The sequence below is a fragment of the Sminthopsis crassicaudata genome, chromosome 5 (assembly GCF_048593235.1).
Source record: "Sminthopsis crassicaudata isolate SCR6 chromosome 5, ASM4859323v1, whole genome shotgun sequence".
NCBI classification, from domain to species: domain Eukaryota; kingdom Metazoa; phylum Chordata; class Mammalia; order Dasyuromorphia; family Dasyuridae; genus Sminthopsis; species Sminthopsis crassicaudata.
The window spans coordinates 240,283,258-240,307,456 of NC_133621.1; the positions used below are offsets into that span (position 1 = coordinate 240,283,258).

At 33.6% G+C, this 24,199-nt stretch overlaps 1 protein-coding gene across 4 annotated transcripts in view; it reads left to right on the top strand.

Annotated features, from left to right (window-relative positions):
* Nucleotides 1-1,853: 1,853 nt before the first annotated feature.
* ERGIC2 (ERGIC and golgi 2) overlaps nucleotides 1,854-24,199 on the top strand; it is a 52,015-nt gene continuing 29,669 nt past the window's right edge. For 2 of the 4 annotated variants that reach the window (XM_074270655.1, XM_074270651.1), the window contains exons 1-3: nucleotides 1,854-1,992; nucleotides 11,641-11,786; nucleotides 14,566-14,674. In XM_074270655.1, the coding sequence (XP_074126756.1) occupies nucleotides 11,681-11,786; nucleotides 14,566-14,674 (215 nt within the window). In that variant the 5' untranslated portion in view covers nucleotides 1,854-1,992; nucleotides 11,641-11,680. Of the gene's footprint in view, nucleotides 1,993-2,593; nucleotides 2,699-11,640; nucleotides 11,787-14,565; nucleotides 14,675-24,199 lie in introns of those variants that run through there. The other 2 variants (XM_074270653.1, XM_074270654.1) reach the window with 2 other exon arrangements.

The following is a 24,199-nucleotide window of genomic DNA, read 5'->3' on the forward strand; positions in this document are numbered from 1 at the left end:
GATATAGAACAAGCTATTAATCAATTCCCTAAGAAAAAATCCCCAGGACCAGATGGATTTACATGTGAATTCTACCAAACATTTAAAGAACAACTATCTCCACTGCTATCTAAACTATTTGAAAAAATAGGGATTGAAGGAGTCCTACCAAATTCCTTTTATGACACAGACATGGTACTGATACCTAAACCAGGTAGGCTGAAAACTGAGAAAGAAAATTATAGACCAATCTCCCTAATGAATATTAATGCTAAAATCTTAAAGAAAATATCAGCAAAAAGACTACAGAAAATCATCCCCAGGATAATACACTATGACCAAGTGGGATTTATACCAGGAATTCAGGGCTGGTTTAATATTAGGAAAACTATTAGTATAATTGACCATATTAATAATCAAATTAATAAAAACCATATGATCATCTCAATAGATGCAGAAAAGGCATTTGATAAAATCCAACATCCATTCCTACTAAAAACGCTTGAGAGTATAGGAATAAATGGACTATTCCTTAGAATAATCAGGAGCATATATTTAAGACCTTCAGTAAGCATAATATGCAATAGAAATAAACTAGAACCTTTCCCAGTAAGATCAGGAGTGAAACAAGGTTGCCCACTATCACCATTACTATTCAATATAATACTAGAAACTCTAGCCTCAGCAATAAGAGCCGAGAAAGAGATCCAAGGAATTAGAGTAGGAAATGAGGAAATCAAACTATCACTTTTTGCAGATGACATGATGGTATACTTAGAGAACCCCAAAGACTCTGCTAAAAAGCTATTAGAAATAATTCAGAATTTTAGCAAAATTGCAGGATACAAAATAAATCCACATAAATCCTCAGCATTTTTATACATTACCAACACAATCCAACAGCAAGAGATACAAAGAGAAATTCCATTCAAAATAACGGATGATAGTATAAAATATTTGGGAATATATCTACCAAAGGAGAGTCAGGAATTATATGAGCAAAATTACAAAACACTTGCCACAAAAATAAAGTCAGATTTAAATAATTGGAAAGATATTCAGTCCTCTTGGATAGGCCGAGCGAATATAATAAAGATGACAATACTCCCCAAACTAATCTATTTATTTAGTGCTATACCAATCAGACTTCCAAGAAACTATTTTAATAACCTAGAAAAAATAACAACAGAATTCATATGGAACAACAAAAGGTCGAGAATTTCAAGGGAAGTAATGAAAAAAAACTCAGAGGAAGGTGGTCTAAGTGTACCTGATTTAAAGCTATATTATAAAGCAACAGTCACCAAAACCATTTGGTATTGACTAAGAAATAGACTAGTTGATCAGTGGCATAGGTTAGGTTCACAGGGTAAGATAGTGAATAAAAATAGCAATCTAGTGTTTGACAAACCCAAAGATCCCAAATTTTGGGATAAGAATTCATTATTTGAAAAAAACTGCTGGGAAAACTGGAAATTAGTATGGCAGAAACTAGGCATGGACCCACATTTAACACCACATACTAGGATAAGATCAAAATGGGCCCATGATTTAGGCATAAAGAATGAGATCATAAATAGAGGAGCATGGGATAGTTTACCTCTCAGACTTGTGGAGGAGGAGAATTTTTGTGACTAAAGGAGAACTAGAGATCATTATTGATCACAAAATAGAAGATTTTGATTACATCAAAACACTTTAAACTTGAAAGATGGGCTCGAGCCATGTATAAATGGCTTCTGGGTTTGCACTTGAAAACACAGGCTTCCTCTGGTTACAAGTCTCAATCCCAGAGTTCTCAATAGGCACGCCCCCTTCCTTCTGGTCTCCACCTCTTCTGACTCTTCAGACTATCTGTGGACCACGTGAAATATCGCGAGAACTTTATCCACAGCCAAAAAGAAATTTCCGGTGGTTTCTGCTATACCTCCCGCGATATTTCCGGACGCTCGGGACCCTGAGTGGCTGAGGGCTTCCGTGTATCATGGCGGTCGGCGTGTCCTGGACCATAAGGTAAAAGCAGTTATGAGGTAACGGACGCTGCGTGGAGGTCTGCTTCGGCGTTCCTGCCTGAGTTAGTGGCTCGAACCCTTCAAGTGAGGTTGGGTCTCGCAGAAGTGGCTCTTTTCCAGTGTGCACGAGAGCGGAAACCTGGTTCCCGAGCACCCTCTTCTTTTGGGGGGCGTTACTGGCTCCGAGCTCCGGGCTGCCTCCGGCCCGGTGTCGCTCCTCTAGTACTTGGTTGGGCGGGTCGTGAACCCTGGGGCTCCTCTCGTCACCTCCTCGCTGTTCCATGAGAATCCTCGTATTGCCTGATGGGTTTTCTCACGAACTCCTCTCCCCCCTCCCCTTCCCCGGGGTTTTCGCGTGTCCTCTGAGATTTGCTCCTCGCTAGCTTGCAATGGTGGATAGGGTTCCCTATGATTTTTCGGAGGAGGCTGCCTCTGAGAGCGCTGTCAGATTCCGGGTTGGATGTGTGGTTCTAAATTATATGTTTATTCGTATTATTGTAAGGAGGTATGGGGCGGGGGTGGGGCTAGGGACGAGGCTTGGGTTGGAGAAAATAAAGTGAACTCTAGATTGGGAGGTCTGTCAGTCAGATAATATTTATTTGGCACCTAGACATTCCCGACTGCTGATCTTTGGGATCACAAAGACAAAAGACTGGCCCTGGCTTCCAGGATTTTACTATCCAATGGGGGAAGACAACCTACGAAAGGTAGCAAAAGGGGGGTGGTGGTAAAAAAAAAAGTGGAAGGGAGGGAGGTGTTAAATTTGATAAGTTCCCAGATGAGAGCTAAAGTATAGTTACTACTAGTGCGGATGTCCCAGGTGATAACCTACAGCATTTAGTAGAGAATACTAACCACCCCCCCCCCCAACCCTCTTATGTTCTAACTTAAGCTTTCAATGCTATTTAAAGGCTAATTTACCTAGTGCCTTTTATGTATGTGTGAAAATACACAAAATGTCTTTAGTATCTGTTTTCTGTTCTCAAAGTTTTTGGTCTCAGGCCTTATTTCTTAACTTATTGAAGGAACCTCCCCTTTTCCCTTCAAAAAAGCTTTTGTTTATGTGTTACAGCTATATCTTACTGTATTAATAATAATAGTACAAAATACTTTGAGGATTGCAAAGTGTTTTATAAATATTAACACATTTTATGCACAGGACTTCCCTGGCAGGTAGGTGCTGTTACTCCTATTTGAGATAAGGAAATTGAGAATCATGCTGCCCAGAAGCATCTGTAGCAGAATTTGGATCCAGATCTTCGAAATTCTAGTTTCAACTTATTAGTCACTGTTCCACCTAACTACTAGTTATAATAAAAATGGTTTTGACCTCGGGGCCCCCAAGGTTTCCTGACCATGCTACTTCTAGTTAGTTATAACAAATTAAATGAAATGTGCTATTTTTACTTTTTGTAATTTACTTTAAAAATTTACACATTGATTTTATTTCTGTAATTTACTCTTAAATAAATTTAAATTTACTTAAAATTGAATAGCTGTTTACATAGCAAAAGTTCTAATTGGCATTCAGTCAGGTTTATTGTGATTTAGAAGTAGATTATATTTGTGAGTTGTTTTGAAGTGATCACAATTACTTGGAAAATTTCTGGGTGCATTTCTGGCTCACTTTTGATTGCAGTGAGGGCTTATTTGTCTTGTTTGGTCACCAGTACAAAGCACTGTAAAGATCAGTGTAATTATTTTCCTGTTGCAAGTAATTCTGTCATTAAAAGCTTTTTCAAATGTCAAGGCAAAAAGGTAAAAACATTTAATTGAATTTCATTGAATTAAATTTAAGAAATATTTATCAGACATCTATATACAGAGCACTGTGCTAGGTAAAGAATAAGTGAAAAATTTTAAAAGTACATTTTATTAAGCATTGCCATGTGCCAGGTAATGGGGATAGGAAAACCTTATATGCTAATATGGGAGACTATACACATAGAGGATGGCTAGGGAGTGGCATTCTGATCCTGGACAATTACTGTTGTAAAGTGGAAATGAATTGACACATCTCTTCCAGGAACAACTCAATTTGATATTGGTTTCAGAGCTAAGGGTAAAGTGAGAGATAAGAGGTAAGATACATATTTAAAGCAGCTATGTTGAAGTAGAGTTAGGAAATAGGGAATGAAGTGAACTGGAACCAAACTGAAATTATGAGCCTCATGAAAGAAATATTTCAGACCACACAAAATTGAAAACTACAAAGAAATAAGGCTCTTATTTCTTGTTATTCTTTTTTGAGTATAAAAAGTGTTTGACTTGGTGAAGTGCTTAATAAAGTGCCTGGCACATAGTGCTTATTAATTCTTGTTCCATTTTCCTCTTTTGTAAGGTACTTCGTACTCATGTGTCAAAATAATAGAAGATTTCTTAATAGATATAACAGAAAACTTTATCCAGACTTCTTAATATTAATAACAGTTGAGGCATAAGGAAGAAAGAAAAAAGAAAAGGTCGCAACAAGCCTTTGTTAAATGCTTATATGTTAAGCATTGTGCTAATTCAATTCAGTAAATATTAAGTGCCTTACAAAAAGAGGCAAAAGGAAAGACAACACTTGGTTCTTTAGGAACTTAGAATTGCAAAGACAGCACATGGAAGAGCTGAAAAGTTGGGGGTGGGAGAGGAGGGAAACAGCCTGAGAAAGTCAGGAACAGAGCTAGGAAAGGGAATGCAGGAAGAACTACCTTAACGAAATAGAGATTCACAGAAAAATTACAATTGAGAAAAGAGGGTAGGGGGTGGAGGTCCAAAGACATTGGGTTTTTAGAGGGATATTCTAAGGTAAGCATGTTGCTGATAGTTCCAGGACATGGAGGCACTGAGGAAATTTTCAGAATGTGGCAGTTAGAAAGGCATGATTTTGAAGTCTGGAGAAAGTCAGAAGTAGGATCAGGAAGGGAGTGTTAAGTTCAATGTCAGGTGCATAGTAAGAGCTTTATAATTCTTGACAACTTCATATGTATGCTTACCAAAAAGATTTATATAGCTGTTAAACCTAGACTTCAAATCTAGGATTCCCAGTAGATCTTCTAAATTAGTGCATCTACTCTTAATTTAAAATCTAAATTTAATTGCATACTTGTTGAACACTTCCAAGTACATATGTTTGCTAATTTATATTTTTGTACAACTTCATCAGTTATGCAGAGGTTTTTGTTCAAATTCAGATAGCAAACTTGTCTCTTCCCTGATGTCAGTCACTTATTTTTTGCAAACTAATTAGAAGCTGTTCTAATGTTATATTTTTAACAAATAGGTTCAAAGCTATTGAAACTTTTCCTTGGAAGAACACTTTAGATTGATTTAAGAGGGGATTTCCTTTGCTTGAGAAACCTGGCCAGATCCACCAGCCAAGTTATCAGAGTCATCCTGAAACTCCTATTGACAGTTTTATACTCAGATCACCAGGAAGAGAGAGGTGCTAACCCCATACTTCAAATTTCAACACTCATAGTTGTTTAATACTCTAATCATTTAACATTTCCAATGATCAATAGTCCATCAAAGTGGCAAGGAGAAAACCTATTAAGATCAAGAATCAATCAAAGTGGCAAGGAAAAAAACCTTTACTTTGTTGTTGCTGTGGGTTGTTTGCTTCTTTTTTTTTCTTGTGTTTTTTTCCTTTTTGATCTGACTTTTCTTGTGCAACATGACAAATATGGAAATATGTTTAAAAGAATAGCACATACTTAACCTATTCATCATATTTGCTGTCTTGGGGAGAGGAGGTAAGAAAACAAAGGAGAAAAATTTATAACAGTTTTACAAAATTAAATGTTGAAAATTATCTTAACATATATTTATAAAAAATAAAATATTATTGAAATACAAAACAAATTTTAAAAAAGGAAAAAAGAAAATTCTTTGAAAGCAAAAAAAAAAATTCTTGAGAGACCTTGAGCATTCTTGTATGTATCACTTTTTCTGACCATCATATGAGTGCCTGCCCTGAGTTAAGTTCTCCATAAAATAGTCTTTTGGGCAAACATTTGGCATTCAAATTATGTAGCTAGTCCAACAGAGTTACAAGGGGAAGAATAAGGCCTTTTTACAAATTAAACTGCCAAATCCATATATTAGAATGACGTTTTCTTCTTTGTTAACTTTCATACACTAACAGTTTGTTCTTACAGAGGCGGCACAGAGACCTTGGGTACCATCACTTAACTTCCCTGGCCTCTGTTTTCTCATTTTTAATATGAAAAGGTTGAAAGAAATGAACTCTTATTTGCAGTTCTGCAACAGAAAAAAATCCGGAAATCTTTTTCAAATTTAATTTTGTTAGATTTTCGTTTATGCTGTTTTTCTGACATCAAATCACAATGCAGTTGAACATTTACTAAAAATACAATGTATCCAGAAATATTTTTTAAAATTACATACAACATAGTCCATATTTATTATTATTGGAAGTATTTCAATAAAAAGGAATGCAAAATGACATTATGCTAAATTTAAGATGAAGGGAGAATAAATTGCAATTCCTTGCTTTATGAAACACTGCATCCCACTCAATAAAATTCTACAAAGTACTACCTACCGCAGAGAATGAGATGGCTGGAATGAAACAGAAACAAGAGCTTGGGCAGATTTTGGGAGATAGGGGAGGACAAGAATTTGAAATATGCAGGGGGTCATGAAGAGTTAGAAAAGGATTAACTTATAATAAGTTATAACTTATAAAAGGATTAACAAAGCATTAACTTATAATAAAAGTTGAAAGGAATCCCAGAATTCTCAGCAATGGCTGGAATTTCAGAAGACATAAAATTAAATTTCTACTTTAATAAAAATCTCTGCAATATACCAAACAAGCAGCTACCTAGCCATTGGTTGAAGATCTCCAATGAAAGGCTTTAAATAAGTTCACTGTGGGAGTAGCAATGTCTCTATAGAATAATCTTTTTGGTATATACTGGGCATTTGAACTATGTAGCCAGCCCAACAATTATGAGATTTCAGAAGATAATCTGGCAGGATAAGATCTTTTTTCCAATTAAAATGCCAAACTCACATGTTAGAGTGAAGTTTTCTTCCTTGTAAAAGTGAACTCAGAGAAGGATCAAGAGGCTTCTTAAGGTGCCTTAGGATGATTGTACCAATCCAGGTTAGGAAAACAGATTAGACTTTTGCTGCCATGTTGATCAGTAATGGAACTGGACTAGTTAGTGGCTACTGAACTTCCAGTCACATGAAATAGGGAGTCCCAGTCTTCAAATTTAAAAAAAAAAAAAAAATTTAGTCTGAATGATACAAACTAAAAAAAGGATCTGGATGCTGTACCAATTGGTACATGAATTTTTAGTATTTTGCATTAAATGTGTTGTCTGTGGTACCTTTTAGCTAGATGTAGTTTCCTATCTTAACTCTTTTAGTTAGATCTGTTTTTGCTTTGTCTGAGGTCATGGTTTTTTTTTTTTTTTTTTACTTCAACTGAAGTTTAATAGAATTTGCTCTAGCCACTTAACATTAATTTTTGTGTATCTGCTTTTTAATGTGTTTCTTATAAACATTTACAAGGATTCTGGTTTTTAATGCATTCTGTTATCTGCTTTCCTTTTTTCTTCCTATTCACATTCACAATTATGATTGCTAACTATTTCCTTCCATCCTGATTTTGCAGTTTATTTTTCTCTCTTTTTCACCCTGTCCCTCAAAAGTGTTTTGGTTCTGACCACTCTTCATTCTATCAGTCCCACTCTCTTCTCTTACCTCCCTTCTCTACCTTTTTTTTTGGGGGGGGGGAGTGGGGGAAGAGCTGAGGCAATTGGAGTTAAGTGGCTTGCCCAGGGTCACACAGCTAGGAAGTGTCTAAGGCTAGGTTTGAACTCGGGTTACTGCTTGCTTAGCCTGTGCTATCCTCCCCTAGTAACTGTAATCCTCAGCAACAAACTTTTTAGGGGTACTGTTCTTTTTCATCCTAGGATTGTTACCCAGATCCCCATATGGGCAATGCGACAGAATTTTGTCTCCACTGCTAGCACAACAGTGTTTCCAATAATTTTATGAACAGTCATTCAGTCCCTTAATATCTCTAGAAAGTTACTAATCCATTCAGTCTTTCCCAAGGCCTTTGTTGACTTGATGGTGTAAGAATGCCTTCCATTCTTACCCAAGTGACATAGACTTTTCTGCTGTACCTTCTAGGGTTACCTTCAACTGGAAAATTATTTTATCTTGGCCTTTTTTGTTTGTTTGTTTCTGTTCTCCTGAATTAATTTTGAGGTATTATTTTTAAAGTTAAGGACAGTTTGGGAGAGCAGAGGCAAGTCCCTATATTTACTCCACCATCTTGGCTCCACTCTGACCTATTTTTCTTGTTTTTAAATTTATTTTATTTGAAAAAAACAAACAAACCAAAAAAAAAAAAAGCAGAAAAGGAATACAAAACAAAGTAAAGCAAAACAAAAGAGAACATTGTCGGTTGCCCAGCAGAACATCAGGGAAGATTCAAAATACATAACGATAAATTGCCAGATTAAGAAAGTATATATATTAGTAGAAGAAATTATATTCATGAATGTTCATTTTTTCTTTACTTCCTTGTAAATTGTTCTTTGGTTCTCTGCTGTGTACCTTATTTATTCTTTTTTCCCCTTTCATCTTCCCTCTACCCCCTATCAAGTTACAGTTAAGAAAAATATATTTATGGATACATATATAGGTATATACCTACATAAGCACATTCACCCACACCCTACATATGCACATCTTTCCTTTCCTTGCTGACTTTTTGCTTTAATTCTGCTCCTTAAATTATCTTGTTATTACTTACCCTCCCCCACCCAAAGATCCCTCCCTTGTCTTTTTTCCTCACTGCTTCCTCATCCATCCTTCTATTCTCCCCCCTTATATTGGAGGGATGCTATATTCTTCATTTTGCTTATTGAACTTATTACCTATATGAGTAAGTTTTCAGAGCCTTCCTTCCCCATCTTATGCCTCTGTGTCTATTCTTCATCTGCACCTCATTTCTATTTTTACCTTAATTCTGCTGGTCTTTCTTTTGAGTGGATTGAGAGGATCACAGTCAGTGGGGAAACTCTGGGTGAGGTATAAGACCCGTTAGCCCAGAGGGAACCTGCTAACAATGTCTGGTTGGGTTCCCCATCTCCCCTAAGGACTCTCAGCGTTCTGAGAAGTCAGGGGATGGTGATAACCAGTGTTGTGATTGAAGCAGAGTGATACCAGGTGGCAAACTACATACAACAGCAAGTTGTTTATGTGGTCCCACATGAGCAGTATATACTTAGCACATGTTTTGTTACATAAGAATATGAAGGTATAAAAGGGGGAAAGAGCTTGTAATACATTTTTCCAACATCCTCAGGAGTCTGGCCTCATCACTTCTTCTCTAGGAAGGTATATTTTAATCACCCCCGAGTGGGGCCTCTAGAAAGCAATGGTATATTTTATCTCCCCAACTTGAGGGCTCTACAAAGCACAGTATTTTAATTACCCCAGAGTGGGGGCTCTAGAAAGCAGGACACAACACTACCCTATTGTTATTAATCTTAAACACATAGTATACATTTCCTATGCAAAAAACAAAACAAAACAAAAAAACCCAAATATAAACATGTTTGTTCATATTGAGTTCTTTGAAACTGATCTTTGTTATTGGCTCATATATGTTAAATTTTATCTTAAATTAGGTTTGGTTGTTAGAAAGTTATGAAAATCTTCAAGATTGTTGAATGTCCATTTTTTTCTCATTTAATTTGTTGGATATGATATTTTTTGGCTGCAGGTTTAGTTCTTTTGATTATTAGCGAAATATGATTCCAGGACCTATGGTCTTTTATTGTTACTGTTGCCAAGTTCTGTAGTAATTGTAGCTCTACATTAGATTTTTTCTATTTTTACATTACTCTCATGCTCTGTCACTCCAGGACAATTTCTTGATTTATTTCCCGCATTATTGTGTCAGGATTCTCTTTTTTGGTTCCAACTTTCAGGTAGTCCAATTCCTTTCTTAAAAGATGTTTTACATTTTGTAGTATTTTCTCATTCTTTATAATGTTTTGCTATTTTTTTTGGTCTTTCATAGCTTCACTGGCTTCCCCTTACCTGATTCTGATTCTAATTTTTAATGAATTATTTTCATCTTTGAGATTCTGTATCTTCTTCTCTAGTTTAACTTTTTCCCATAATTTTCTTGTTTTTTAAAAAAAAATATTTTTTAAATTTTAAAATCTATTTTAAATTTAATTTTAAAAATTTTCCCTCAATATCTCATTTGATTTTTAAATTTTTTTTTTGAGTTCTATAAAATCTTTTCTGGCTTCTTTTTTACATTAAAAAGATTTTTTTAGCCTTAGAATGTAATGTGTTCATCATGGTACCATGTGTTTTTGACATGTATATTTGTTAATACCACGTCACAAGATACTGACTCATTCTTTCTGTTTATTTTTGTTAGATGTATCTATTTCAGAAAACAATATTTACATAACATTTGCGCTGTGGCAGATAGTGTGCTGAACATTTTGCAATTATCATTTCATTTAATTCTCATACAACCCTGAGAAGTAGTTGACATTTCATAAGAGAAAGGTGAAGCAAGCAGGCAAAATGACTTGCCCAGGGTCATTCAGCTAATATGTGTCTGAGGCCAAGTTTGGACTCTTTTTTTTTTTTTTTACTGCTAATCCAGCCTATCCACAGAACCACTTAGCTGCCTATAAGAACAAAAAACCCCAACATATGCTATTATTTAAGTATTATTTAAGTACTTTGGTTAACTTTTTCAAGTGAATTTAAATGCTATTGTATTTGTGTATTTTTGGTTTATAATGGGCCAATTCCTACTCATTCACCAGTTTTTTTTCTGGGAGCATTCTTTTATTTTTATTTATCTTTTCTCCCTTCGTACCATCCTCATAGCAGTTTACTTATGTTTTCTTCTCTTACTTATTGTCAGACGAATATTTTGAACTGCTGCCTCATGATTCCCAACTAATTTATATTGTGTAATTTCTAAATCTTTCTCCTTCTACATAGACATCTAACAAATCTTGTATTCAGTTGAATTGTTTGCAAACTTTTAGGTTATGGTTCTAGCATATCTTAAATGATAGTTAATTAATATTAATCAATTATAGTTGGTATAGTGTGTGTGTGTATCAGCTCTATTATTTTATGTGGTATGTAGTGTTAAGACTATTGACAAGAAATTGGATTAATGTTATCTTTTAACAAAATTGGACTGAAATCTTTTATGTAATACTATGTAATTAGAAAATGTAACTTCATAATTAATGATTATCTTGTATTTTAATATGTATTAAAGCTGTCCTTTTTGGTAGAAAAGATCTATTGTACATTATCAATTTGATTTTTTTGTCCCTCTATTTTCTGTTGTAACCCTTAATTAAGAAGTAATATTCCACAGTTTTTGTTTATTTCTAATGGAGTTATAGGATCCTAAAAAAAATGTAGTGGAAAGAGAATGCATTTTTGGTTTAAATCTGTTGCTAAGTTTTATTCATAATCCTGTATGAGTAGAGGCTATCTTGTTTTTGTATCTTCTGTGCCTAGCACATATTGGAATTTAATGTTGGGATTTTAAAAATATTTAGAGCACTCACTAACTTAGTGTATATATATGTTTGTTTCTTTCTTTGTTTATATGTAGAGTGGCTCTATGAAGGAAGAAGTGGAAGATTCTGCTGAAGATGAGGCGATTGAGTCGAAAGAAAACCTTAAATCTAGTGAAAGAATTGGATGCCTTTCCAAAGGTTCCTGTAAGCTATGTAGAGACTTCGGCAATTGGGGGTACAGGTGGGTTGCATTGAAAATTTAAGCTCTTGATGTTGTTTAAACATGTATTTAATTAATAGAAACCTTGTAACTCTTTTCTAGCTTCCTATCAATAGTATAGATTATTTTGTATGTTTTTTGAACATACATTTTGAAAAGATGGCCTCATTGCATGTGTTTTGTTTGACTGGAGCATCCTTGACAATAATCTGACACTAAAGGAAGAGAACAGATTTTTATAATAATGATTTTAATATCTAACATTATATAAAAGTTATGGGTTTTTTTGTTTGTCTTAATTCGGGTGTTTGATATTTAGGTTGGATTTACTCACTGCTATTCAAAAATTAAATGTCCTAAGCTTCAAACATAAAATATATTGTCGAGAACAATGCCGAGGCACTATTCTCTTTTGAGTATATGATATGACAATGAATTACTTTTTAATCATTTCCAAGATCAAGGGAATGTGGAAATATTGTGGATTCGGTAATGCCTCAGTAATTTGAGTAACAAAGAAATAAGAAAAAAAAAGATTTTAAAATTATCTAGATTAGCCAAAATTTTTAATTAAAAGCAGTTAGTTATTAGCTGGTGATTGGCAATTCCTTTTAAAGACTATAATACATATTGAAAATGAAGTTGACATCAGTCAGACTGGATTATCTAAGTAACCTTCTCACTATTTACTTGCTTTTAGGTTTGTTTCCCTCTTCCTAATTTGTTATTTTCATGTTATTCACCTGCTTAGATATCTTCAGTGAGTTTGGACTTAATGACTACAAAATGTGTATGACCCTTTAGTATTTTGGTGGTGTTAAAGGCTATGCAGTTTTGCTTCAATCACTGACCTTAGTTTTTATTACTTTCCAATGTAAAATTGCCATTATGGCCAGTCTGAAAATGTTCAAATAGATGCCCTTGTTAAGATTTGCCAAATCTCCATTGTCTGATATTCTTTCTAGCTTTCTTTTGTTAGTTAGCTCAAGTCTTATTAAACCAATTCTGACCATTCCCTCTCATATTGATATCTATGAACACAGAATTTATCTCCCATTCTATTTCTTTGATATTTGGTCATACACTATCCATGATACCACTTATGCCATCTTTTATTGCTATTTAATTCTTATATTATTAGGTTTTTATGTGTTTGTGCTTTGTTTCTCTCTGTGAAGGAGAGTATTCAAATACTACCATTCCCAATTTACAAATGAGAAAACTGAGGTTCCAGGGTAGTTACATTTAAGATTCATACTTAGCATGATGGCACAAGTCATGTCAAAGGCAGTGTATCTTAAGTTTGTAGATATATGAGATGAAGTGATTAGAGGAAATTTAGTGGGACTTTAGCTCATTACTAAAAGACATTGAATAGTACTAAAATAATTCAATAGCTGAAAACGATTGTGAAGGGCATATCAGCAGTGGGAATTAGGAGAAAAGTATATTTAGTATGTTTTGTTGCTTTAATCAAATGGTTTACTTCCTGAGGATAGGGACTTTGTGTTGTTACTTAATATATCCTCCTAATTTCTGTAATAGTGGACACACGTAATGGATAAATAATTATTAATGGAGTGAATCAAGTTTGAAATTTTTATTCTTTTCAATTATAGATATAGATAACTATATAAATTGAAGATGAAATACCTTATTTATTTATAGCAGTAAAATTTCCCAGATCTAGTCTTTGATGTACTGCGTTATCATGTTAAGGACCCTGGTTTTGGAGTCAGATGCCCCATAAGTTTGAATTTGGTTCTGAACTTATTAGCTCTTTGACCCTTAAAGTACCCAAAGTGTAAATGTTCAGCTTTGACTTCAGTTTTCTCATTTGTAAAATAGGAATGGTATATTTGAACTTTCTCCTTCATAGGGCTGGGAAAAGGTATGTCACAAAGGTTTATAGATAACAAGCACAAAACTGATGGTGATACTAATTAAAGTTTCATATTGTCATATTGTATTACCATGAAATGAACACTGCAAATACCAGTTATACAGTCTTAATCTTTGTTGTTAACATGCTAAGGATAGAGTTATTTTATACACATACACACACACATGTCAAGTTTTATATTGTTCCTTTGCATATGGAGTAACATTTTTATGTGATTGCCAAATGTAGAGCAGAAGAAAAAGTTTTCTGGTTGTTTTTTTGGAGTTATTTTGTGTCTTTCAGCCATGTAAGTTTTCTAAGAGGCCTGGGAGAAATCATGACAAAATCTGCCTATCCTTCTGTACCTGCAAAATTAAAAGAATAAATTAGCTAGCTATAAACATAGATGTCAAGTTTGAAAATATTATAACCCATGCAGTTTTAACTTAATGATATTGTCAATGATTTTTATGCAGAAAGAAAAGTGAAATTTTTGTGATCTAATAAACATTTTGGTGGCTGTATTTGGTTTACTAAGAACTCTTAAAATGAAAATTAGAAAGTCTATGAACAAGGTCTCATATTAAAATCATTAATATTGACAATTTATTAATTTTTAGATTTTTGTTTGGAAAAGGTATATATTTCATTTTTTAAAGGAAAGCATATTAAAAATCAGAAATGTTCATGTTAAACTTTTTTCCCCTCTGAGGCAATTGGGGTTAAATAACTTGCCAAGGTCACACAGCTAGGAAATGTTTAGTGTCTAAGCTGTCAGATTTAAACTCAGGTCCTCCTGACTTCAGGGCTGGTGCTCTATCCACTGCACCAACTAGCTGCCCTTCATGTTAAACTTACTATAAATTAGCTAACTCTGTTTTATGTTTGAACTCATTTTCTTTTTTCTTACTTTCTTAGTTTCTCTAATAGCATTTACTACAATGGCTTTGTTAACCATAATGGAGTTTTCAGTATATCAAGATACTTGGATGAAGTACGAATATGAAGTAGACAAGGATTTTTCTAGGTAACATTTTCTTTTTGAAATTTTTAGAGTGTATTAATACTCATTTTAGTTCTTGTAAGGGAAATGATATTAAAAATATAACAAGTGTTTATATAAAAAGTTTTAATTTAATTACACTTGATGTTCACTGATATTTTGCTAAGGAAATGACATCATATCTTTCCACTCAGTTGCATGTATTTTTAGATTAATATTATCAGAATTAAATTTTTATATAGTTGGTCCATAGGTAGTTAGTCTGCTAAAAAGTAAATGTTCCTTATTCTCTAATATGCATCAGTTTAAGGAGACTCTTTTCTCATTTAATCAGCTTTATTATTCACATATCCAAATAAAACATTTTATGATATGTCAAATATAAATAGGTATTTCAAAAGTCATTTACAGCTCAGTTATGATGGGAATCTTATTTTTACAAATTCATTTGTTTCCATGTACGAATACTTTGATAGAGAAAATAGGCCTTTGCAAGTTTTAGAACACATTTGCGTAATTAGAAATTCCTATTATTTGGCATTTTTCAGATTTTCTAATGTCAGTGAATATTACTTGTCAGTCATTTTCAAATAAGTGCTATTTATTATTTAACTTCCCTTTCAAATACTTTTGAGACTGTCTTCAAAGGATTCCAGGCTTTCTTTCTGAGGCTGAAAGAATTTAAGTAAACTGAGTAGAAGAGTACAGGTATACCTGGTTTTATTGCACTTTACCATTATTTTTTTTTTTTAATTGTTTTTTACAAATTGAAGGTTTATGGCAACCCTTAAAGTCTGTCTGTACCATTTTCCCAACAGCATGTGCTCATATTGTGTTTGTGTCATAGTTGAATAATTTTGCTATATTTCAAACTTTTTCATTCTTTTCATATCTTATATATATTATGATGACTTGTGCTTGGTTGTGTTTGATATTACTTTTGTTAATTTTGGGGGTCTATTATGAAATGTGCCCATTTAAGACAGTGAACTTAACTGATAAATTGTGTATGTTCTGACTGTTCTCTTGGGCCTCCCTATTCCCTGAGACATAAAAATATTGAAGACTTCTCATAAACTTTGTTGATAAAACAGTAGCATGATTTGAGAGAATTGACTCCAATTTTGAAAGAAGTTATTTTGTGGGTCAAAAGCTCTAAGCGTCACATGCAACAGAAAACTATTTTGTGGAAATCACATTGTAAAGGATTACAGTGACACCTTAATATGTGTGTGTGTGTGTATTATATTTCAAAAGAAAAACTGTTTACTATATGAACATATCTCAGAAATAATGGGAATTAAGTTTCAGATCCTCACAATAAAGAGAATAATGTATACAGTATCAGCAGCAGTATGCAGTGATCAACTATGATTGAATTAAGTCTTCTAATTAGTACATCGTTCCAACATGATTATAAAAGACTTACGGTGGAAAATACACATCCAAAGAAAACTATAAAGTCTGAATGCAGACCAAAACATACTATTTTTTACCTTCTTTATTTTTGTGTGCTTTTTTCTCGTTTTTTCTTTCACAACATGACTAATAATGAAAATATTTTACATGATTAAAGAAAAAAAATGCCACAGCCATCCCAATCTTCAGCAACCACCACCTAAATCAGTAATCAGCCATTAACATTGAAGCAAGTCCCTCCAACAAAAAAAAAATATTACAAATCATTGAAGGCTCAGATGATAGTTAGAATTTTTTTTTTAAAGTAATAAAGTATTCATTAAGGCAAGTATATTTTTAAGGTATAATACTACTTTACATTTACTAGATGATGGTGTAGTATAAACAAAAGTTATATGAACTGAGAAAGCAAAAGATCCTTGCAACTTGCTTTATTACATTATCCTCTTTATTGTGGTGATCTGAAACCAAACTTCCAGGTTCTCTGAGGTATGTTCAAATATTAAACAGTGCTCCTCTTGAAATATAGTTAGTGTATATATTAAGGTGTCCTTATAATCCTTTATTGATAGCATTAACTTTTTCTTTCTTATTCAACTTAGATTCTTATTCAACTTTTTTTCAGCTTGGATACTTCATTGTGGCATTAGATATGATTAGCCTCTGTCAGGAAGCTAGGAAAAGACCTGTAGTACAAATTTGGAGAAAAATTATCTTTTGTTGGAAGACCTGCTTAGTTAAATGTGGAGAGGCTTGTTGCCAGGCCAAGAAGAACAAATATTGACTAAAGTAACAAATGAAATGGACAAAAATTCGAAATGTTCTTTAGATCTACATATTCTTTCCCACAATTATAGAAGTTGTGTGGCTTTAAAAAGAAATATAGAGCACTAAAATTTACATGATTCTTAGACAATCTGCAAAAACTGCTGGCACTCTTAATCTTTTTTTGTCCAGTAACAATTTATATAGTTGAGGAATTGAATCATATCTATATCACTAGTCTCATGGTAACTGAAATCAGAAAATAAGAAGTCGCAGTTGAATGGAAGGATATGCCACTAATCCTTGATGAGGCAAAGAAAAGAAATATTTGCTTCATTTTGCTCCCAAAGGCACTAGGAAACATCATTCTCTGGCACCTTTAGTCATCTTCTCTTGTAGTACTCATGAGTATTACAAGGAGATAATTGTAGCTTTATGTACTAGATTGTCAAGAAGATGTGTAACTTATGTGCCAACTTTATTGTTTACTGTGAAAGAACAGAGAAATTCCACTAAGAATTAAATGAGGTGGCAAAGTGGATAAAGCATTGGGCTTAGGATCAGAAAAATTCATCTTCAAATACTGCCTCAAACACTTGCAAGTTGTGTGACATTGGGGATTAGTTCCTCATTTTTAAAAATGAGCTGGAGAAGAAAATGGTAGACCACTCCAGGTATTTCCAACAAAATTCACATAGGGTTATGGATACTTGGACACGATTGAAAAAGTGACTTAACAGCAACATTATGCCACTAAGTGATGGTTAAAACAATGACCGTCAGGGACGGGTGGTGCAGTAGATAGAGTGCTGGCCCTGAAATTTTTTTATTTTTTCTAATTCATTTAAAAAAAAATTTATTCTCAGTCGCCTTTCATTTTTCTCCTTTATATTCTACTTCTATCCAAACTTGACTACTGTTTCTTGAGCTGTGTGTCATCTCTACCATTACGCATTTTCTCAAGTCTCCATGCTTAGAATCCATTGATTTGGCACTTCTGCTTTTCAGCATCCTTACATTCTTTCAATTTTTAGTTCACAAAATCATGGAATATAAGTTAGAAAGGACCTTGAAAGTTCTCTGGTTCAATCTGTACTTGAATAAGAATTCTTCTCCGCCAACAATCCTAACAACTGTTTATAATTTCTATCTAATGACTTCTGAGAGAGAGAATCCATTATAAAATGAAACAACTTATTTCACTTTTTAGTGACTCATAAATATTAATTTTGTTTCTTCTTTGTAGCAAGCCCACCCTATGTTAATATCTTGAGAATCCAAAGAATTTAAAGAGCTTTGTATATCACAGGGGTTTTCAAACTACGGCCCATGGGCCAGATGTGGCCCCCTGAGGACGTTTATGCTGCCCGCTGGTCTATGGCAAATGGGCTGAGGGGTGAAGACAGAGTGTGAGCTTTTGTTTTTACTATTGTCCGGCCCTCCAATAGTTTGAGGGACAGTGAACTGGCCCCCTATTTAAAAAGTTTAAGGACCACTAGTAGATCATGAAGTGTTAAATACCTACTGTTAATAAGCCAAAATCTGCTTCTTTTGAATTTCTTTTTTAAATCCTTTCCTGATTTCTTCAGTTTTTATCGCTCTTTCCCTTTTCAAATTGCTTTGTTTACGTGTTTTATCTCTGTGTATGTGTTTTGTAACCAGAATAGAAATTTTTTTTTCATTTTTGTGCTTGGAAAAAATGTCCTTGTATATATACCTAGGTATATAATAAATGATGTTTTAATTTAATTGAACTGAAATAATGAATACCAAGCTAATTTTTTAAAATGCTGAATTAATTATGCTTGAGAGTAGTTCTTAAATCTTGATAAGCCATGTCTCCAAGAGCAAATGGTTCCAAGAGGAGAGTAATGAACAGATATGAAATGAAATAGATCATTTGATATTTACATAATTTGAATTAGTCAGAGATGACAATTCCAGCTTTTGAATCTACTACTTCACTATGAGGGGGCATGGCATTAGCCCTTAAAATGAAGTAGGAAGAATGGCTGATCCTAATCAAATGTATACAGAAGAAATCCATGCTTTGAGGTGTCATAAATTTGAAGTCATTTTAGGATCAGTTTTAAAGATTCCTCAAAAAAGGGAATATTCTAAAGAATGGAAAAGATTGAAGATAGTCCCTTGGTAGAGTTAGGAGTAACCAGGAGAATGTCAGCAACAAATGAACTATATGATTAATTTTGTATCGATGTAAAATCGTGATGTGAATGTGAATATTGATGAAAATTTGAGAAGGGACTCAAATAGGCTTTTAAATGTGATAATCCATAGCAGAATGCCTCTTAAAATTATAAAGCTGAAAAACATAATAAAATATGGCTTTGAAGGCTTTTTAAGAAATAAGTATTGTGTAATATAAGATCTTATGACAAATGTTTCTTAAGTTCTTAGAGCTTGACAGGTAATTTAGTCTCATACACACACACACACACACACACACACACGAGCCAGAAGAACCTTACGCTCAAATACTGCATTTGATGTTTAATAGTTGAATGACTACTTGCTATTAAGTATAAGTTTAAACTGAAGGGTTTCCTTTTTAAGGGCCCTTTCAATTCTAAAACTTTTGATCTTGTGAAATAACTTTGTTCATATCTTAAGAATTTATTTTGTGAGTTGTAAAACAGAGACTTTAAAAGTGTTCTCTCAAAAGTTTTATACATTTAGAACTGAAAGGGACATCAGTAATCATTTAATTCTAACCCCTTATTTAAGTTTCAGTTGAAATGATTTAGATCAGTGTCATACAGGTAGTCAGTTGAATGCACATTCTCTGAAAGTGTTTTTCGTTAGCTTGTTCCAGTCTAGGAAAGAAAAAACAGAACAAGCATTTGATGAGTATGTACTGTGTTTCAAGCATAATTGTTAACTCTTTAGCAAATGTTTTCTCTCTTGATCTTCACATCCACTTTGGGAGGTGGGAGGGTGCTATTACTAAATTCTTATTTAGGAAACTCGGGTAAATCAAGATTAAATTATATGTGAACGAGTGTTTGAAGATAAATTTGAACTTTAGTCTTCTTGTCTCTAGATCATTATATCTAGTTGCTGTGGGTGCAAAGAAAAAAATGAATTGCCATTGATAATGAGGTTCTCCAGATTAATCACAAAAGACATACAAATTTTATCAGTCCCAGAAAGAAAGCATCTCCAATAAAATACATAATTATTTTGACATGGTATCAATTTAGTCATCTACACTGAAAAAATAGAGTTGTTGAAAAGTACATATTACCCAGATTTTGACATTCAGTGATCTTGAGATGTTTACCACTTCAAAATATTTAATATACGTGTTCTTTTAGTGATAACATGGCCATGAATACTACTATGACATCAAAACAATAAAGATGGAAATGACTCCAATGAGGAGACACATGATGGGATATAGGATATATTAACAGAGAAAAGCAGTATTTTTTTAAAAAGACATGAGGGAGTTGGAAGCCACGATGGCAGAGAGCAGACCCAACTTTCTGTGACCTCCTGTGACCTTCTCTCAAACCAACAGCAGATTAAGCCTCTAAACTGGCTTTGGAGTCAAAGAACCATAAATATTTGGAATACAACACATTCCCAAAAGATACTTTGGAAGAATTTCGGAATAGGTCTGTTTCAAACAGGCAGGGAGACAATCTGCTGAGCCTAGATGGCAGAAAGGGAGACTGGAGTAAAGAGCTGGGGTGAGGAGTGGCAGCATCCACGCACCTGGGAATCTTCTATGAACCTCTTAGGCTGCTCTGTCCTGGTTGCAAGCAGGTAGTTTGGCAGATTTTTTACAAAAGGCAAATTGTAAACCACTAAGTCCCAATGCGGGAATACCCAGCACTGGAAATCAATCAGCAGAACTGCCCCAGAACAAATTAAAGCAGCTGTCTCTCCTTTGCATTGAGCAGATCTTAAGCCTTTAAAAAATGAGTTAAAAACCAAAAAGAACTCTTAGTATAGACAAATTTTATGTAGCGAGAGAGAGAACAGACTTCAAATCCTGAGATTACTAATGGCAAAACAATTTCAGATGAAACCCCAATGGGAGACATAAGCTAGTCCCCATTTCACAAGGCTTTTTTGCAAGATTGCATAAAGGATCTTAAAAGAGAATTAGAAGAAAAACGAGGAAATGAAATGAGATCATTGCAAGAAAGGAATGGAAAAAGCATATAATTCCCTACAAAAGAGATATGAAACAGCCACCAATTCACTGAAAAACAAAATTTGTGAAATGGAAAAAGAATACAATAAACAAAAAATTTCAACTGGCCAGTTACAAAAGGAGCTGAAGAAAATAATACACTAAAAATTAGAATTGAACAAATAGAAGTCACTGACTCAATGAGATTTTAAGAATCAAACAAGAACAAAAATGAAAAAATAGAAGAAAATATGAACTATCTCCTAAGAAAAACTGACCTAGGAAATAAATCCGGAGAGACAATCTAAGGATTATTGGACTTCCAGAAAGCCATGATGAAAAAAAAACGTAGATATTATCTTACAGGAAATCATAAAAGAACACTTCCCTGATACTTTAGAATCAGAAGGTAAAATGGTCATTGAAAGAATTCACCAATCACCATCTAAAAGAGACCCAAAATTAATTCCCCAAGGAATAAATTTCAAAACTATTACACCAAGGAAAAGATAATGCAAGCAGCCAGAAAGAAACAATTTAAATATGGAGGAGCCATAATTAGGATTTCTCAGGACCTAGCAGCTTCCACCTTAAAGGAACAAAGAGCCTGGAATCTGATATTCAGAAAGGCAAAGGAAGTTGGATTACAGCCAAGAATAAGCTACCCAGATAAAATGAGCATTGTCTTTCAGGGAAGAAGATGGACATTCAATGATATAGGTTAATTTGACCTATTTCTAATAAAAAGACTAGAATGGAACAAAACTTTTAATCTCCAAATATGGAACTCAAGAGAAGCCTAAAAGAACTTGTTTCTGTTATGGATATAATTTCATTTTATTATGATAATATGAAAAAGAAACTAGAGATGAAAGGAGGATCATACTGGGAAAATAGGAAAAAGGAGGTAAAAGAAGGCAACTCCTATCTCGCAGAGAGACAACCTATTTTAATTGAGAAGGAAGGAAGGGATTAGCATTGTGTGAATCTTACTCTCACCAGATTTGGTTCTAAGAGAGAATATCAGACATATTTGGTTTCACAGAGAAACTTGTTTTACCTTATAGGGAAGTAGGAGGGAAAGGGGGGAAAAGAAAAGGAAAGACTAACAGAAGAGAAAACAGAAGAACAGAAGAAAGGTATAAAAAAGGGGGAAGGCCTCTCAAGGGGAAATATTGTTTGAAGGAGGTGAAGCCAAATACTGAGGAGGAGGGAAGGGTGAAAGGAAAGAGAAAAGCATAATTTTGGGTAAATAAGATGGCAGGAAATACAGAATGGAAAATAGAAGAAAAGGTAATTGGAAATTAAATTATCTAATCCTAAAGAATGGGTGAAACAGCAAATCGTAGACACAATAATTTCATCCAAGAGAATGAGAGTAATGAGACAACATACCAAAATCTGTGGGATACAGCCAAAGCAGTAATAAGGGGAAATTTTGTATGTCTAGATGTTTACTTATATAAAAAAGAGAAAGAGAAGATCAGTGAATTGGGCTTCCAAGTAAAAAACTAGGAAAAAAACAAAACAAAACATTCAATTAAGTGCTAAATTTGAAATTCTGAAAATAAAAGGGGCGATTAACAAAATTGAAAATAAGAGAACTATTGAATTAAAGAAAACTAAGAGTTGGTTTTATGAAAAAATCAACAAAATAGATAAACCTTTAGTTAATTTGATTAGGAAAAAGGAAAGAGGAAAATCAAATTATTAGTCTCAAAAATGAAAAGGGAAAAACTTCCACCAATGAAGAGGAAATTAGAGCAGTAATTGAGAGTTATTTTGCCTAATTATGTGCCAATAAACTTGATAATCTAAATGAAATGGAAGAATATCTACAAAAATATAGATTGCCAAGGTTAACAGAAGAGGAAATAAATTATTTAAATAGTCCCATTTTAGAAAAAGAAACAGAACAAGCTAGTAACTCCCTAAGAAAAAAATCTCCAGGGCCAGATGGATTTACATGTGAATTCTACCATTCAAAGAACAATTAATTCCAATACTATATAAACTATTTAAAAAAATAGGGAAAGAAGGACTCCTACTAAATTCCTTTTATAACACAGACATGTTACTGATACCTAAACCAGCTAGGTTGAAAACAGAAAGAAAATTATAAACCAAATCTTCCCTAATGAATATTGATACAAAAATCTTAAATAAAATACTAGCAAAGAAATTATAGAAAATCATCCCCAGGATAATATATTGTGACTAAGTAGGATTTATACCAGTAATGCAGGGCTGGTTCAATATTAGGAAAACTATTGAGCATAATCAACTATATCAATAACCAAACTAATAAAAATCATATATATATATCAATAGATGCAGAAAAAGCATTTGATAAAATCCAACACTCATTCCTATTAGAAACGCTAGAGTGTATAGGAATAAATGGATTTTTCCTTAAAATGATCAGTAGCATTTATTTAAAACCATCAGTAAGCACCATTCCCAATAAGATCAGGAGTTAAACAAGGCTGCCCACTGTCACCATTATTATTCAATATTGTATTAGAAATGTTAACTTTGGCAATAAGAGAAGAAAAAGAGATTAAAGGAATTAGAGTAGATAATGAGGAAATCAGATTATCACTCTTTGCAGATGATATGATGGTATACTTAGAGAACCCCAGAGATTCTACTAAAAAGCTATTAAGAATAATCTACACTTCTAGCAAATTTGTGGGATATAAAATAATCCTACATAAGTCGTTAGCATTCTTATATATCACTAACAAAAACCAACAGAGTTACAAAGAGAAATTCTATTTAAGTAACTGCCAATGATATAAAATATTTGGGAATCTATCTGCCAAGGGAAAGTCAGGAAGTATACGAATACAACTACAAAACATTTTCTACACTAAAGTCAAACATAATCAGTTGGAAAAATATCAAGTGCTCATGCGTAAGGCGAGTGAATATAATAAAAATGACAGTACTGCCTTAATCTACTTATTTAGTACCATACCAAACTCCCAAGAGGTTATTTTACCGATCTAGAAAAAATGTTAACAAAGTGTATCTGGAAGAACAATTGATCAAGAATTTCAAGGGAATTAATGAAAAAAAAGATGCTAATGAAGGTGCCCTAGCTGTGTCAGACCTAAAATAAAGTAGCAGTCATCAAAACCATTTGAAATTGGCTAAGAAATAGAGTATTCATTCAGTGGAATAGGTTAGGATCACAGGAC